Source organism: Falco peregrinus, chromosome 6, assembly GCF_023634155.1.
Source record: "Falco peregrinus isolate bFalPer1 chromosome 6, bFalPer1.pri, whole genome shotgun sequence".
Taxonomy (NCBI): Eukaryota; Metazoa; Chordata; class Aves; order Falconiformes; family Falconidae; genus Falco; species Falco peregrinus.
The window spans coordinates 58,389,079-58,404,488 of NC_073726.1; the positions used below are offsets into that span (position 1 = coordinate 58,389,079).

Genomic DNA, 15,410 nt, shown 5'->3' on the forward strand with positions numbered 1-15,410 from the left:
AATGGATGGTGTGGGCGTGCAGGGCAGAGGGTGAGGCATCCACTCTGTGCAACAGTCGAGTCTGGGGTGGGAGAGCAAGACAGCCGCCCGGCCGCCCTCCCGGAGGAGGCATTTCCAAGAGCCGTAAGGCTGCCGGTTGGATTTTTAGGAGAAGGTCAAGGAGGGAAAGGCCCGCCAGCAGCCTGAAAGCCACTCCCGAGGGACACCTGATTGCGGAGTGTTGACCCTCAGGGTAACGAGGGGATCCTGAGGAATTCCAGCCTGAGCATCTCGCAGGGGAAGGTCCTCCCTTGGGCTGTCCCGGCGGAGCATCCCCTGGCTGGAGGCTCCCGCCGGGCCGATTTCAGCGAGCCCCGGGTTCAGGCTGCCCCCGCCTCCGGTGCTCCCGAGCCGCCCCCGCTCCGCCCGGCCCCTCGCACCTGCGGCCCGGGCCGAGCCGCGCAGGGGTCGCTGCGAGGGGCCGGGCCGGGGCCGCGCGGCCGAGCCGGGGCCGGGGCGGGGGCGGCGGCGGCGGCGGGGGCGGTGCGGGGAGCGCGGCGCCGCCCGGCACATATAAGCGCGGCGCGCCGGGGCCCCGGCGCCGGTGTTGCTGCCGGTACCGTCCTTCCTCGCCGGCTCCCTCCGGGCCGCCGCCCGCCATCCCTCCGTCCCTCCCCGCCCGCTTTGTTTTCTCGCCGTCCGCGGGCTCGGGCCCCCCACGCCGCTGCCACCCTGAAGTTTCTGGCGGTGCTGCTGGCGGCGGGCATGCTGGCTTTCCTGGGGGCCATCATCTGCATCATCGCCAGCGTCCACCCGGCCGGTACCGCCGCGCCCGCCGCCGCTGCCGCCGACAATGACTCGGCCGCCGCCGCCCTCCTGCCCGCCGCCGACAAGGGGCTGGGAGCGCTGCACGGCCCCGCCGAGGCTCTGGCCAGCGCCGGGCCGCGCCTGCCGGGGGGGCCGCCGCCGCCGCTCTTCAGCCGCTTCGTCTGCACGCCGCTGAGCGCCGAGTGCCCGGCCACCGGCACCGGCCCCGCCGCCGCCGCCGGCCCCGAGGAGCTGCTGGCGCTCCGCAGCGCGGCGGCCCAGCTGCGCCGCACGGCGCTGGAGCAGAAGGAGCGGATCCGCATGGACCAGGAGACCATCCGGGAGCTCACCGGCAAGCTCAGCCGCTGCGAGGGCGGCCTGCGGACCCCTCCCGCCGCCGCCCCCCCCGCCGCCGGGCTCCGCGCCGCCCCGCGTCCCGGTACCATGGGCCACCCCCCTGCCGAGCCGCCCGCCGTGCGGGAGCTGGAGGAGGCCGTCCGCACCCTCCAGGACCGCATCGACCGGATCGAGGTGCGAGGGCTGCTCCCGGGGCTCGGGGAGGGGTGCTCCGGGGGGAGGATGCTCCCGGGACTGGCGGGGGGATGCTCCCACGCGTGCCGTTCCCCGGGCCTGCAGCCACACACACCCTGGACCAGCTCATCCCCCCTGCGAGGCTTGGGGAAGGCTGTCCTTGTCCCACTCCTCCTGGAGGTCTCGGCCCCGTTCTCTTCCCTCTGTGCAGGGTGGTCCCAAGGAGCAGGGCTGCCCTGCTTCACACACACCCCCCTCCCCACCCCGTCCGCACCCATGTAGGGCACCCCGCTTGCCTCCCAGCACCTGCCAAGGCCCCCACTGGAGCAGGCCGTCAGCTCTGAGCCAGGTCCTGCCCTTTAGCAGAAAGGCAAACCCCATCCGATGCCGTGATGCCATCGCAGGTTTGAGTGGGACTTCTCACAAACTGAAGCGCAGTGTCACCCGCTGCAAGCCAGCACCCCTTCCCTGCACGGTTCATAGGAGCTGTGGAGAGAAGGGGGCAGCTGGAGCCGCTTGCTGTGCCCGCCTCTGTGGCATCGGGCTGTTGGTACTTGGGCTGCGGACCCCTTGTCCCCACTCTGTAGCAGCTGTGCAGTGTGTGCCCAGCAGGCTCGGCCCTGGCCCGGCTGCAAGCTAGAAGCGCTGTCGGCTCTGCCGCGGTGCCTGTGATGGGGCCGATGACAGTATGTGTGTGTGTCCGTTTATTTGGGTTGATGTGGGCTCAGCAGTTGCACAGACCTTGGCAGACGTTGCAGGACACAGCCAGGGCAATAGTTTGGGGACATGAGAGCTGCCAGAGGGGTTGTCTGGTTTCCTTAGGGGAGATGCTCCAGATGCCCCATCTTTTCTGGGGGTTATGTTATCCCCTGAGGTCTGCTGGGGGCCAGAGCCACCTGTAAGGAGCCTCCAGCAAGTTCTCAACCTCCCATTTGGGTCCCTGTTGCCCTCTCCACTCCTCCCCAGAGTGCAGAACTGGGAGCAGGGGGTCAGGCAGCACCCCATGGGGGTCCCTTTCCCCAGCTTTGCCCTTCTGCCCTCCTCACTACAGCCACATGGGTGCAGTAGCAGCAGGTCACAGGTGGATAATTCAGAGCCACTAAGGTCATGGGCTCAGAAATGAGACTGGGAGAGAATTATTGTAGAGGATGGAGATATGGGCAGGGACAGAAAGATGAGGAAAGGCAAGTAAACACACACACGGGAGGGAAAAGAGCTGGAGACCAGCTACAGAGGATGCACCTGTGAGCTGCCAGGGTAATACACACATGCACAAAAACAAACACAGAAGGATACCAGATGTGTGCAGAGAGAGGGGGACATGCAGCCCAGCTGAGCATGATGCCCAGAGCCCAATGCAGCCAAAGGGAGGGACAGAGGCACCCTGAACCCCCCCTGTAGCCCCAAACAAATGGATTCCCACAAGTGGGATAACACAACCGGGCTAAGACATGCACATGCAGACAGCAGATAGGCTCACCCAGAAATAAAGGGGGAAAAAATAAGCCCCTGTACATGCATACTTGTGTGTGCATGAGGACCAGGCAATACTCAGCGGGACAGTACCCAAGCACATCAGTTTGAATCTTGGGGAGCATCAGTCCTTTAGCTGCTCTCTGGCCATGTTCTCCCCCTTCTCCAAGGGGCAGCATCACCCATGAGCTGCCCTGGCCCCTCTCCTGGGTTTTCTGGCAATGGCAGGAGGTTTGGGGTAGGGAATGGTGAAGCTCACAAGACCCAGAGCAGGCTCTCACGTGTGCCCAGGGAGCCTGAAGCAATGCTGGGTCAAGGCTTAGGCTCACGCACATGCTTACTGATGAGGAAGCCAAGTGGCACATTGCCAGAAATGTTTCCTTTTGCACTGCCAGTGTCTCAAGGGTACCCGGCAGGGCGGGCTGAGCCGCAGGGCACTGTATCTCCCCTGCGAACTGAGGAAATAAGGCAGCATGTCGCAGGTGGGCTGGACTTTGGCTGACCTGGCTCCAGGCAGCTCTAATGTATCACCTGGGATGGCCTGGTGAGAGCCACAGCCCAGCCAGCCGAGCCCTAGTGTCACACCTTGGCTGTGCGGTGATGGTTGCCTGTGGCCTCCCTCCCCGGCTTGCTTTGCTTTTTGTACTCTGGGGGGTACCTGTGCCTCTCCATCCTGCATAGCTCCATCCATTGGCCCCAGGAACCTTCCTGGGGTACCACATGGCACGGTGGGCACCCCCAGCCCCTGCAGCTCTCCTAAAGGGTGGCAGTGATCACCCCGAAAGGTGACCTGGTTCGGGACAGTCCCAGGGTGGCCACCAGTGTGCCAGAGGCTCTGCAAAACCCAGAGGGAGGAAAGGAGACAAAATGCTGGTGAAGCCCAGGGTGACCTAGTCTTGGGAGAGGGATGACACAAAGTGCTGTGGGCCCCCTCCCCAGGAAGGCTGGGTCCCAGGGCATCTCCCAGCAGATCTGCCAGCAGGGGTTACCACGGGAGGCTCTGGAGCCGGGATTGCGGGGAGGGGGCTGGTGGAAGATGGCTGATCTAATCCAATGATGTGCCAAAAACCCTATTAAATCATTTCATTCTTAATTTTGGTGGTGTGGCGGCAGGGTTTCCCAGGGAAGGGGGACACAGGGAGGGCCCCCACAGGCTCACTCTTTGTGCCCTGCCATTTCGGTGGGGACAGGCTAGTGCTGGCACAGCATTCACACCGGGTACCTTCCCTCACCTCCTCCTAGCCCCCTCAAGGCATCACTCGTCCTCCCCTTGTGTGCAGCAGCCTGGCTGGGCTTTTTCCTCCCAGTTTTGAAGGGTCTACCCTGGCTCTCTACACATACGTCTGTACACTTGGGTGCATCTTGGTGAGCAGAGCCCGGGCCCCCAGGTGCTCCTTTTCCATACTTTCAATTACTGCTGCAAATGGAAATGGAGCAGTTTTGGAGCAGGGGGGGAATCACCTGGGCTGTGCCAGGTTGCACATGCCCTGCTCCTCCCCGTCATCCCTTGGAAGGGAGCGGGAGAGGGGACAGCCCAACAGGCTTTATGGGGGACCTGGCCCTAGCTGAATGTAACAGCCCGTTGGCTCCTTAGCCGGCATGCGGCTGTGCCGTTGTGACTGGCGACCCAGCTTCTGGCAGGAAACCTGTAGGTATGGGCATGGGAGTGGGAGCAAGCTGGTTGTCTCCCTCACACCTCCATCTCCGGCAGAGCAGGGATGGAGAGCCCCAAACTGTGGCAGCCCTGGGCTGCTAATAACATCTGAGGGGGACGGAATCAGCAGCGAGCTCTTCTCTCACGAGGAAGAGGAGGGAAAGGCTGACGCATGCCTGCTCATCCCCTGCCCTGGGCAGTCCTTCTGGGGGTTTAATGACCCCCAAAGCTCCTGCCTGGATCCAAAAGTGTCTGAAAAGGTGGCAGGGTCTGAAAAACCCCGGTGTGGTAGGTGTGCCATCCTGTGGCAGTGGCCATGGGAGAGCTGTGGGCAAGCTGGGATGATTTGAGGTTCCAGGAAAGGAAATGGGAATGCTATGTGCACGTGCTCAGCTCAGCATCATGATCTGTGGGATGTGCTGGGGCATCAACATGTGGTCCTGGCCACCCCATCTGAGCAGCTAAGGTGGGCACTTGCGTGCTGATGGCTGAGGGGGAGCATCGGGGCCCAGATTTGCTGGTGCATTAGTAAATGAGGCTCTGATCTCCTTACATAAATCAAAGTGCGTTTGCCGACTGAGGGCTACAGCCTGAGTGAGCACACGCTGACGTGGCTGCCCCGGCCCTGCAGCCCCCTGCCCCCGCCTCCCCCTTTCCGCTCCCTTCCCCCACCGCCCCACCCGCTGACATTTAATGTGATTAATATTACCTGGCATCTTTCAATCTTTTTTTTTGGTGGCTGTGGTGGCCAAAAAGCATTGAGCGAGCCTCCCCCGCACCCACTGCCCACTCCCCTGCTGCCTGCACGGCAGCAGATGGGAAGCCGGGTGCCTGCTGAACAACCAGGGAGAAGGCGCTTCCCCTCCTCTCCCCTCCCCAAAGGTCACTGGTAGACAGCAGCTGCACATCTAGCAATAATTTTGCAAATAATTTGATTTGGGAGAAAGATACTCGAGTGGCAGCTCAGAGATGCGGAGGATGGTTAAGGGATGCAGCCCATCCCAGCACTGGGAGGATCACCTAGCACATCCCAGCGACATGGGTTTGTATGGGGAGGTCTGGTCTCCTGCCAGCCGTGGTCTGGCTCCTGGGGTGGGGATGGTGTCTGCTGGGACAATGCGGTGGCCCTCAAACTGCTGGAGGAGGGTACCAGCTGCATCCCTCGCCAGGAGGAACATGGAGCTGGCAGTGGTTCAGCCGACCACATGGGTCCAACTATCAGTGGCCTGGCTGCTGGGCTGGAAGGGCCAGGGAGAGCTGGAGAGAGAGATGGAGGGGGAAAAAGGAAGGGGGAAGGAACTGACCAAAAGGGGAGAGAGCATGTATGTGTGTGGAGGGGAGCAACCAGAGGAGATGCTTCGAAGCCAGAGAAATGAAAAAGCCATAGGGAAAAAAGTTACAGAGGGAAGAAAATAGCAGCAGGGAGAAAAGCAGGAGGAAGGAGAGGAAAAAAACCGCTCAGTCACTACTAAATAATGTAGTGCAGGCTATCAGGGGCTAGCGAGAGCGACAAAAGCTCCCAGCCTTTTCTTTTTTCGTCATTAACAGATGGAGCCGTGCATGAAAGCAGGGACGTAGGCTCCAAACCCGCAGCTCGAGCAATCAAAGCGTGCGGCAGACAGAAGCAAAGCGTGCCAGCCTCCACCACAGCCAGGCAGCCTGATGGGATGAGAAAAGCTCTCGGAGCCTGCAGGATGCAGACAAAGAGGCAAAGGCGACCCTATCCTACCTGCACTGCCCCCTGCCAACACAGCCAGCTCTGCTTGGATGTGAGCATGGGCAGCCCCGGGTGGGAATTATCCCTGCTGGGAGGATGAGAGTTAACCTTTCCACTCACCTTTCCTTCCTGCCATCCCTGCCCTGCCTTTCAGCCAGCTGCACCAGTGGGTCTCCAAGACCCACTCCCCCAAAAGTGCTCAAGCCCCTTCCCCGTTGTCTAAGCCCTCCCTGTTTTACAGAGACCAAAGGTAGGATGCCCTTTGCCAGGTGCTTTTCCCTTCCCAGAGAGGTTTTGTTCTCAGCGAGAGCATACTCAGCGGCACCGGAGCAAGCTGGCAGCGAGAGATGGTGTTTGATGAGGGCTGGCAGATGTCCCCTGTGCCACCTCACTTTCCTTGCTGAGTTTTGGTTGTCCACATTGATTTTCCTCACGTAACCTGTGGGTTTGCCCCAGCAGACCCCACTGGAGGCTCTTTCAGACCCTAGAGCATCACAGCCTCCCTCTTATTTGCAGCCTGAGTGTGTCGCTGCCCAGTGCGGGGCTGTTTGTGCTCACACTAACACCATCTCACTTTCCCTCTCGCTGCTAGCTTCTCCCTGCTGTTCCCATCTGCCAAGGTTGCATACTGCCTGGCCGACCCCAGCTTTCCTCCAGCCTTCTTCTTTCCCCTGTGGTTCATGATGGATAGCAAAGATAGGTGGTGACATCGGTGGGCTTTCTCCCCTTCACCTTTGTATGCATGATCATCAGGTCCTGTCCATCCTGGAAAAATGGGATATAGGGAAGAAGAAAAAGTTGTAAGCCACAACCACAGATGAGCATGGTCACCTCCTCCAGGCCAGCTCCGAGGCTGGGAGGAGGCTTAGCCTGATCAGCAGGGATGGCATCACCCCATGTCCCACCAGCATAAGCTGTGTGAATGTCCAGGGCTGAAGCAGCTATGCAGACCCCCCTGGGTGCTGGAGCAGCCATGGTAAGCCCTGCCTTGGCCTTCGGTCTGGCAGAGGCTAAGGCAGGTTCACCATGGCCACTCTGGTACCTTCAGGAAGGTCTGGCAGCATGGAGAAGGTGGTCACCATCTTTCCAAGCTCATGGCAAAGAGCCTAACATCCCAAGGATATGGGGAAGGGAGAGGGCTTTTATTTCCGGAGAAACCCCAGAAGCATGGCAAAGGGCCACCTGCTCCCTTCCAGCCTGGTTTTCTTCCAGCTGGGATGGGATCTGGGATCTTTGCAGGATGCTGTAGCAGCTGGAAGCATCTTCATGAGGCGCTGGGGTTTGGATCAGCCAAGAAAAGAGTTTTGGTCTGTGTTTTAACCCTGATGGGACAAGACATGCTTGATGTCCCCAGGTGATGGGTCATGTCTCGAGGACCAGAGACATGACACCCTGGCCACTGGCCCCACTTCTCCGTGGCATCCTGATGGCCTGGGAAAGGCTGGCTTATGGAGAGCTACCTGGCCGACCTGGCATGTGTGCACACACCCCCGCACACCGGCTGAGCTGGGCTAAGAGGATTAAAGCCCCATTATGTGATGTTAATGCACCGGCAGTGCGGAAGCAGCCTCACCAGCAGTGGGGAGGGGAGCTCCAAGCTCCTTTCCACATTGTTCCCACCTTGTGCGAGGCTGCCTGCAGGAGCAGAGCCAAGAGATGACCCAAGTGCTCCTGTGTCCCATCACTGCTCTGTCTCTGAAGTGGCAGAAAGTCATTAAGAACAACCAAGCTTCATTTTGCAGTAACAAACTCAGGGGAGGCTCTGAGAGGGGAGAGTCAAAGTCACATGGAGGCTCTTGGAGATATGGGGTTGTGGTTGATGCACTCCCTGTGGTAGTGCAAGCTGGATGTGTCCTTATTTAACCTCTTACAGTGACACTGTGCTGATTTTTCTCTTTCCTCCCTCCTTTCCCTTTCGTCATGCCTGCTGCTGAGTGCAGCAGGAGCTGCCACCCCGCACCAACGGCTCGGCACCCACTGCCCCAGCGCTCACTCGCGATGCCCTCCACACCAAGATGGAGCAGCTGGAGGAGCAGCTCCTCTCCAAGATCCTGACTTTGCAGAAGGAGCGCCAGGCTGCCAGCACTGACCGCAGCCAGCAGCAGCATGACATCGAGAAGGAACTGAATTCCCTCCAGAACCGGGTGACAGAGCTGGAGCACGGTGAGTCCTGCCCGGTGGAGATGGAGGTGGTGCAGGGGGTCCCTACCCCCAGGTGCATCTCCAGGAGAGCCCCAGGACAGGCTGCCCTCATCCCAATGATGGGTGCTGACCCTCCTCTCTCCTCCCTATCCTTGGCATGTAGGACCACCAGGCTACAGCCCTCCCGATGCCTTCAAGGTGACCATCCCAGTGCAGAATAACTACATGTATGCCCGCATGAAGAAGAGCCTGCCTGAGCTCTACGCCTTCACCATCTGCATGTGGCTGAAGTCCAAGGCCCTGGCAGGGCTTGGCACCCCTTTCTCCTACTCTGTCCCAAGCCAAGCCAATGAGATCGTGCTGCTGGAGTGGGGCAGCAACCCCCTGGAGCTGCTCATCAATGACAAGGTCAGCCCAGCCACAGGAGGGGCAAGAGGGAAGCCCCTGCCCTCATCTCCCCTGCTTCAGCCCCCCCTGGAAATGATGCTCCTGGGGGTACTGATGTAGGGGAGCTGGGAGGAAGGGATTGGGAGGGAAGGGGGAGGCAGGAGGATGGGGAGGATGGCACGTTGTGGTGGGATTTGAGAGGGAGAAGCAGCACATTGGGATGTCTGTAGAATTTGGGGTGCCACTGCTTTGGGGGCACACTTCTTGCTCTGCAAGGGGCTGGAGAGACACTGGGGTCCCCCAGCATTTGCACCGAGTGCCGGGCTCTTGCTCTTCTTTCCAAGGTTGCCCAGCTGCCACTGAGCCTGAAGGACAAGGCCTGGCACCATGTCTGTGTGGCATGGACCACCCGGGATGGCAAGTGGTCAGCGTACCAGGACGGTGAGCAGCGAGGTGCTGGTGAGAACCTGGCCTCCTGGCATGCCATCAAGCCCCAGGGTGTCGTCATCCTGGGCCAGGAGCAGGTAAGTGCCAGCACAACATTGAGAGCTGCTAGTTTGCATCGCTCCGTCATGAAGCCAGCTGGGGAGCAGGGGGCAGCCCCCAAATGGGGCAAGGGCTGGGGGTGGCATTGGCAGGACCATTCAGCATGGCGCATTGGCATCTTGGGCAAGGGGCAATCCTGCCTGCTCATCCCACCTCTGGGCAGGCCACGGACACTCACTGTCTTTTCCTCTTCCCTCTCCCTGTCCCTCTGTCCTCCATTTGCTCCCCGCCTTGTCATCTTGCATCTCCTCCATGCATCCATCCCCTCCAATCCTTGCTATTGGGCATCTTGCTCTGCTTCTCCCGATACTTCTCCCTCTCCCCTTGCCCACTGGATGCATGTTCCTTCTCCTGTCCCCATCCCCGTTCCATCACCTCTCTTGCTCTTTGCCAGGACACGCTGGGTGGCCGCTTTGATGCCACCCAGGCCTTCGTGGGGGAGCTGGCGCAGTTCAGTGTGTGGGACCACATGCTGGCACCAGCAGAGATCCTGGGCTTGGCCAACTGCACCTCCCACCTCCAAGGCAACGTGATCCAGTGGGACGACCAGGCGGTGGAGGTCTTTGGGGGTGCCAGCAAGGGGGACTTCGCTGCCTGTGAGGAAGGGAGGAAGGCATGAGCAGCCCCTCACCCGCTCTGCAGCGCCAAGGAGCCCAGTGGCAGCCCCGAAGCAGGGAGCCCCTTTCTCCCCTCCCAGACTACCAAGCCTCATCAGGGCGATGCTCAAGCCCCCCGCGCTGGTGTCCTGGGAGGGAGGGGTTCCCCTGGCATCCTCCTTCTTGTCCCCACGCTGGTGGCGCGGCTTGTCCCCCGTCCTGGCATGCCTTCCCCTGGGTGTTACCCTGCGACGCTTCTGTTTCAGGAGGACACCACCATACCCACAGGTGTCTCTGGTACAGCGAGGCTCCCCACTTTGTCAGCCCCAATGAGTGGGAAGGAGACCTCCGTCTGCCCCAAGCACGGTCCAGCCTTAGCGGGATGCCAGCGTGTGCCCCTCCCCCTTCTCTCCCAAGCACATCCCCTTTCCCCGTTTATTTCTAGTGCCCCACTATCTGGTCTTGTGAGTCTGTACTCCAAATGAGCCCAAAGACTCGGCTGGGAGCATCTTCCCCTCTGACCCCATTCCTTCTTCTCCTGTCACCCTGGTTTTCCCAGCACAGCCCCGAGGAGGCTGAGGGAAGATGGCAGAGGGTTGGCGAGACATTGCTCACCCTCCCTGTGCCCCTTCCCCTGCCTCTACTGCCTGTTTGGGCAGGACTGCCTAAGGGGAGACAGGCTTTCAAGGCAGAGGCAAGCAGAGCAAGCCCTCCCCTCCCAAGCTGGGGGGGTCGGTTGGCCACCAAGGGAATGGGGAGAAGGGGCAAAGCATCTCGTCCATCCCTGGCTGAGGGGGAAAGAGTGCAGCACTGCCATTAAAGGGAACAAAATCAAGCAAAAAAAAAAAAAAAAAAAAAAAGAGACAGAGGATGATGGTGGCCAGAGGAGCCTTGCTGCCCATCCCTGGCCTTTTGCGTGCTGGGTTGGGCTGCTGCCCTTGCCTCCACCTGGCTCCCCTGCTTTGAGCTGCTCCTGGCCAAGGACAGGGCTGCTGCCAGCCTTGGAACTGGAGGGGTGATGGAGTGGGCTAGTATTTTCCCCATGGAGTGCCTGAGAATACACTGTTTCCATGCCGCATGGTCACCAATGTCTCAATACATGTGTGTGTGCACACGTGTATGTGTCCAGGGGGGAGAGGGTTATTTCGGGGGTTTCATGGTTGCTCAGCCCAGTGTCCAGCTTCCAGTGCTCCCCTGCGACCCCAAGTCCTACTTCGTGCTTTCAGCAACAGCTGCTCCTGCACCGGGGGGAGGTGAAGCAGGCAGAGGGGACAGCCCTGCCACCCGCATCACCCCCCCGCAGGGTCCCCGCCGGCAGTGGGGCAGCTCAGCCCACTGCGGGGGGATGCGTGGGGGCAGGGCGCAGCCCTCGTGCCAAGTGGGAAACACTGTGACCTTCATGCACCCCGCCGAGTTGTCCCCTCTTCCTTGCTCGCTCACGCGCTTTCTCTAATGCACGTTTGTGAAAGGAGCCCCTGATGCGCACCCATGTTGGGGCATTTCTTTTGTAAAGTTGATCGTGAACAATAAACGTGACATTTTCTGTTCAAGCCTCCTGTGGGGTGTGAGGTCACTGCAGGGACAGAGGGGACCAGCCAGCCCAAGCCGGGGTGTCCTTCCCCGGGATGCTTAGGGTGGCATCCCTGGAGGGAGGTGGACAGGCCTGCAGCTGCATAGCTGGCATTACAGAAATATCATTGCGAGAGGCTGGGTAGCATTGCCCTGGGGGGGTCATGGTGGTGTCACAGTCACAGTTTGGGCACCTCTCATCTGCCCTGTGGTGGAGCAGCATGGGGTACAGGCTGCTGCTGCGGGGCTGGGGGAAGCAACTCCCCATGGAAGAAGAACCCCCATCCTGACAACAGGGAAGCAAAACCCAGGAGAAAACCACAGCCTCCAAGTCAGACTGTGATGGCAAGGAGCTCATGCCCAGTCTAAGTTTATACCAGTAATGAGTTCCTGACCTAGCTAGGCATAAGCTGGTTCACCCTTGGCACGGCTGTTGGAGCCACCTATTCTAGAGCAAGTGTGGCCAGGTCTGCACAATGCTTTTGCCCCTCAGTGAGTCCTGGCCCTCCTAGGAAAGATATAACCTCACCAATATTTGGGGAAAATAGAGCATAAAGCCAGAAGACTCAGTTTACCCCAGGGCCCTGCCATTGCTGGTGTGCCAGTAGGGTCTCCTTACTGAGTCAGAACCATCCCCCCAGCTCCCACTTCTCCTTCTGGAGGGTATTTAATGCTGTAAAACAAAGTCTGGAGCTCTCATCTTCAGCCCGTCTCTTCAAAGTTGAGGGTTTTTTTGAAGAAGACATTAACTCTGAGTACGTACTTCAGCTGGAGCATATGCTCAAGGGCTTTGCTGAGCTGGAGGCTCACCCCCACATCACTAACAGGAGGCGGTTCAACAGGTGACCTCTGCCTGCATGCCCAAACAGCAGCAGCATAATTAGGAAAGACAGCACTTTTTAGAGGAGGAAATAAATGTCCAAAACCATTTCTGGGGTCAAAAACTTAGGAGGAGGTGAAATAGGGGCAAGACTGGTTCAGAAGACTCTCCTATTAAAACTCCAGGAGCCCTGCAAGGGGGTTTTTGGGTCTGCTGGCCAACGCAGAAGACATGCAGGAGGATAAACAAGGATGGAAACAGTCTAGCCGCTGATGTAGGCTATTGGCATAAAACCAGTCTCCTCCGGAGTCTGGAAACACAGCCCACACCAAAACCTGTGTAAACCCCTCAGAAAAAGCAGAACCAAAGGGGACGCCAGGAGACGCTCAGGCAGGGACTTCTATGCTGCCCTCTGGCTCCCCACCAGATGATGCTGGTGTGATCCCAACCCCAGCTGTGTCCCCAGGATGCCTGGATCTGTCATGTCTGGGATGAGAGAAAGGGGGGAGCCCGGTGGCACAGCTTCTGCAGGGTAACCTCCTCTCCCCACAGAGGTTCACAGCCAGCTGGGCAGATCAGGAGGGACACAAGAAAAATTGATGTAATTTATCTGGACATTTTAAAAGCTTACAGTAAACACCTCCACATAAAGCTCTTCAGGAACCGAAGGTATTACGGAGAGATTGGAACCTGGTTAGGAGACAGAAGATCAAGAGTAGGAATAAATATTTGATTTCCATCCTGCACTGACTCTGTGGGGGAAGCAGTGGCTGCTTCTCACCCATCTGGGGAGAAGAGCAAGAAGGGACCATTTATTTTTGGTAAGCCAAGCCTTGCAAGAGCTGCAAACCTGCGACAGGGCTTAAAAGGTGGAAACAACAAATCAATGGCATTGCTGGCTGGAAGACGCAATTACAATGACTTAAACATATTGCTTGCTTCTAAATTAACCAGGAGCACTCAGGAGAAGTCCTGCGCCTAAGGGCAGCTGGCTGGAAAACAACACATCACATGAAGAACAGAGGAGGAACAACAAAGTTACTATTGGGGGTGTAAAGAAGGAACTTTTTAACGACCACCCAGAGAAGGTTCTGTGGTCTGGGTAGGTCTGCTCAGCTGGGATGCTGCGTTGTGTCCGGATACCTAAGATGGGGTGGGAAAGAAACGGAGGAAACCCAAGAGGTGGGCAAAGCAGAGGCAGGGGACACATGGCAGTTCAGCGGGCGCTGGCACCAGAGGAGGTGGCGGGGGAAACAGGTGGATGCAATGGATACCACCGGCATGCTCTCTATCTCCCCACCAAAGGGCTGTTAACACGCTTTGAGGGGAGGAACGGGACTACCATTTCCCTTCCTAACCTCCAGGACTCACCGCTGCTTTCTGCAGGCCAAGGACTTAGCCAGACTCAACCACCCTGCCCTGGAAGGGCTTTGGCCTGCAGTGGCGATAACCAGGTCAAACATGGGAATGGGAAACCTTCAGGTCTGATGGCTACTAATTATCAGGTTTGAAAAGAAAATGCTGCAGTTCCTGAACTCCTTCAGCCGTTGCCTGGCTTTCCAGAGGGCACCATCAGCCATGTAGGCTCTGCCTCCCTGGGGACATGGGCAGCCCTGGGACCCCCACCTTGGAGTGGGCTTCGGGGAGCTCTTGTGCTCCCTGACACCTGCAGCCTCAGCTTTGGGCTCACAAGTCACAGGTCCCTGTGACATGTCAACCTCCCAGTCCCCTCAAACAAGGTCAAGCCAGCCCATACTTTGTTGCCAGGAGGTGACACTTTCAAAGACCCCATTACCTGCACTGCCCTAGCAATGGGGGGCTGCCTTAATTGCCTTCTTGTGCTCCTCCATCCTGTCGGGAGCCTCCTGCACTCCCTCCCGGAGCCAGGAAGGCTCATTAAGACTCGTGCAGCGCCTTGCACGGGGAATACGCTGTGCTTCCAGAGCATCTGGTGCGGGAACGGCCCCCGCATGGCTGCTAATGCTTCAGCAGCAGACCTTACCAGAGGTATCAGCTGTTACTAGAGGTAGTAGCTATAGGACCACACATGGGGCGCTGGCTTGTCCAGCAGACCAGGGGATCCACCTGTCTCAAAACAGGTTGCTTTCTCCTCTGGAGCAGAGGGCTGGGCTGCTTTCAGCAGCTGTTTCTGCACACCAGTGTCCTCATCCCTGCCTTCCCTCAGCTCAACGCAAGACATTGGGGCTCTGATCCAGTGAAATACGGCATCAGCATCCTCCTGGGACCTCCTGAGCACGTCTGCCTCCAGAGACCTGCAACCATCTTACGCACCCTGGTACAGCTGTAGGGCGGACCTCAGTGTGTCCCATGTCCCCAGCCCGGGCCCTCTGGTACTACCCAAGGCTGTGTAGAGCAGTGCCCAGCCTCCAGGTTGCAGCCGAGAGGCAGGACAGCAATCTCTAGCCCCCTGCTTTATTGCAGAGAGGAGATGGGGCACAGCAGGGCCTGTGCCCATGGGGATGATAGGGAGGTCTCAAAACCTGACCAGAAGCAGCCACGAAAAGAGAGAGTCTGTGGGTGCCCTCCACCTGATGAAAAGTCAGCCTGCTGTCCAGTCTCTTCCTACCATTAATGATGGAGATAACTAAAAAAAAGGTGGGGCAGTGTATATATATATATAGTGTGTGTATATGTATATACATATATATACATATTGCAGACAGCAGCTACATTTCTGTTTCTCAGCCAAGGAGTACTACACAATCTAACGTCAGGTGGCAAATGGCACTTCTTTTTTTTAATGCACTTCACCGTGGCTGCCAAAGGCAAAGGGCTGGAAGAGTTTTCATCTGCGATTAGTGGCAAATAAGAAAGGACCACCCAGAGCACAGCAATGGTCAGAGGTCCCTACAGATCCAGAGAGGTGAATCAGGCCCTTGCTCTGAATTTACCTTCACCTACAGATGGGCACATGGTTGCTCAGTATGGAAACTAAAGATGGGGTGACACGAAGCCAGCCATGTATCTGCCTTTTGTACTAGCAGCTAAGGGACCAGTACATTACCTGTGTCAGCCTAACAAGGCTTTGAACAGTTTGCAGCGTTGTAGAGAGGCAGCCTGCAGAAACCCTGCACTTGAGGGTCTAGAAATTAACAGCTCGCATTTTGCTAAGCCACAGCAGATGGAGACAGGCCAGTAGGATGCTCCCCTTTGTCAGGAGGCTTCTCT

The 15,410-nt window shown here is 58.5% G+C and overlaps 1 protein-coding gene across 1 annotated transcript; it reads left to right on the forward strand.

Moving 5' to 3' along the window:
• The first annotated feature begins 491 nt into the window (after positions 1 to 491).
• Positions 492 to 11,376, forward strand: NPTXR (neuronal pentraxin receptor). The gene is made up of 5 exons (XM_013295544.3): positions 492 to 1,317; positions 8,102 to 8,324; positions 8,467 to 8,711; positions 9,035 to 9,214; positions 9,631 to 11,376. Exons 1-5 carry the CDS (start codon positions 745 to 747, stop codon positions 9,853 to 9,855), a joined length of 1,446 nt encoding a protein of 481 aa, XP_013150998.2. The 5' UTR covers positions 492 to 744; the 3' UTR covers positions 9,856 to 11,376.
• Positions 11,377 to 15,410: the final 4,034 nt, after the last annotated feature.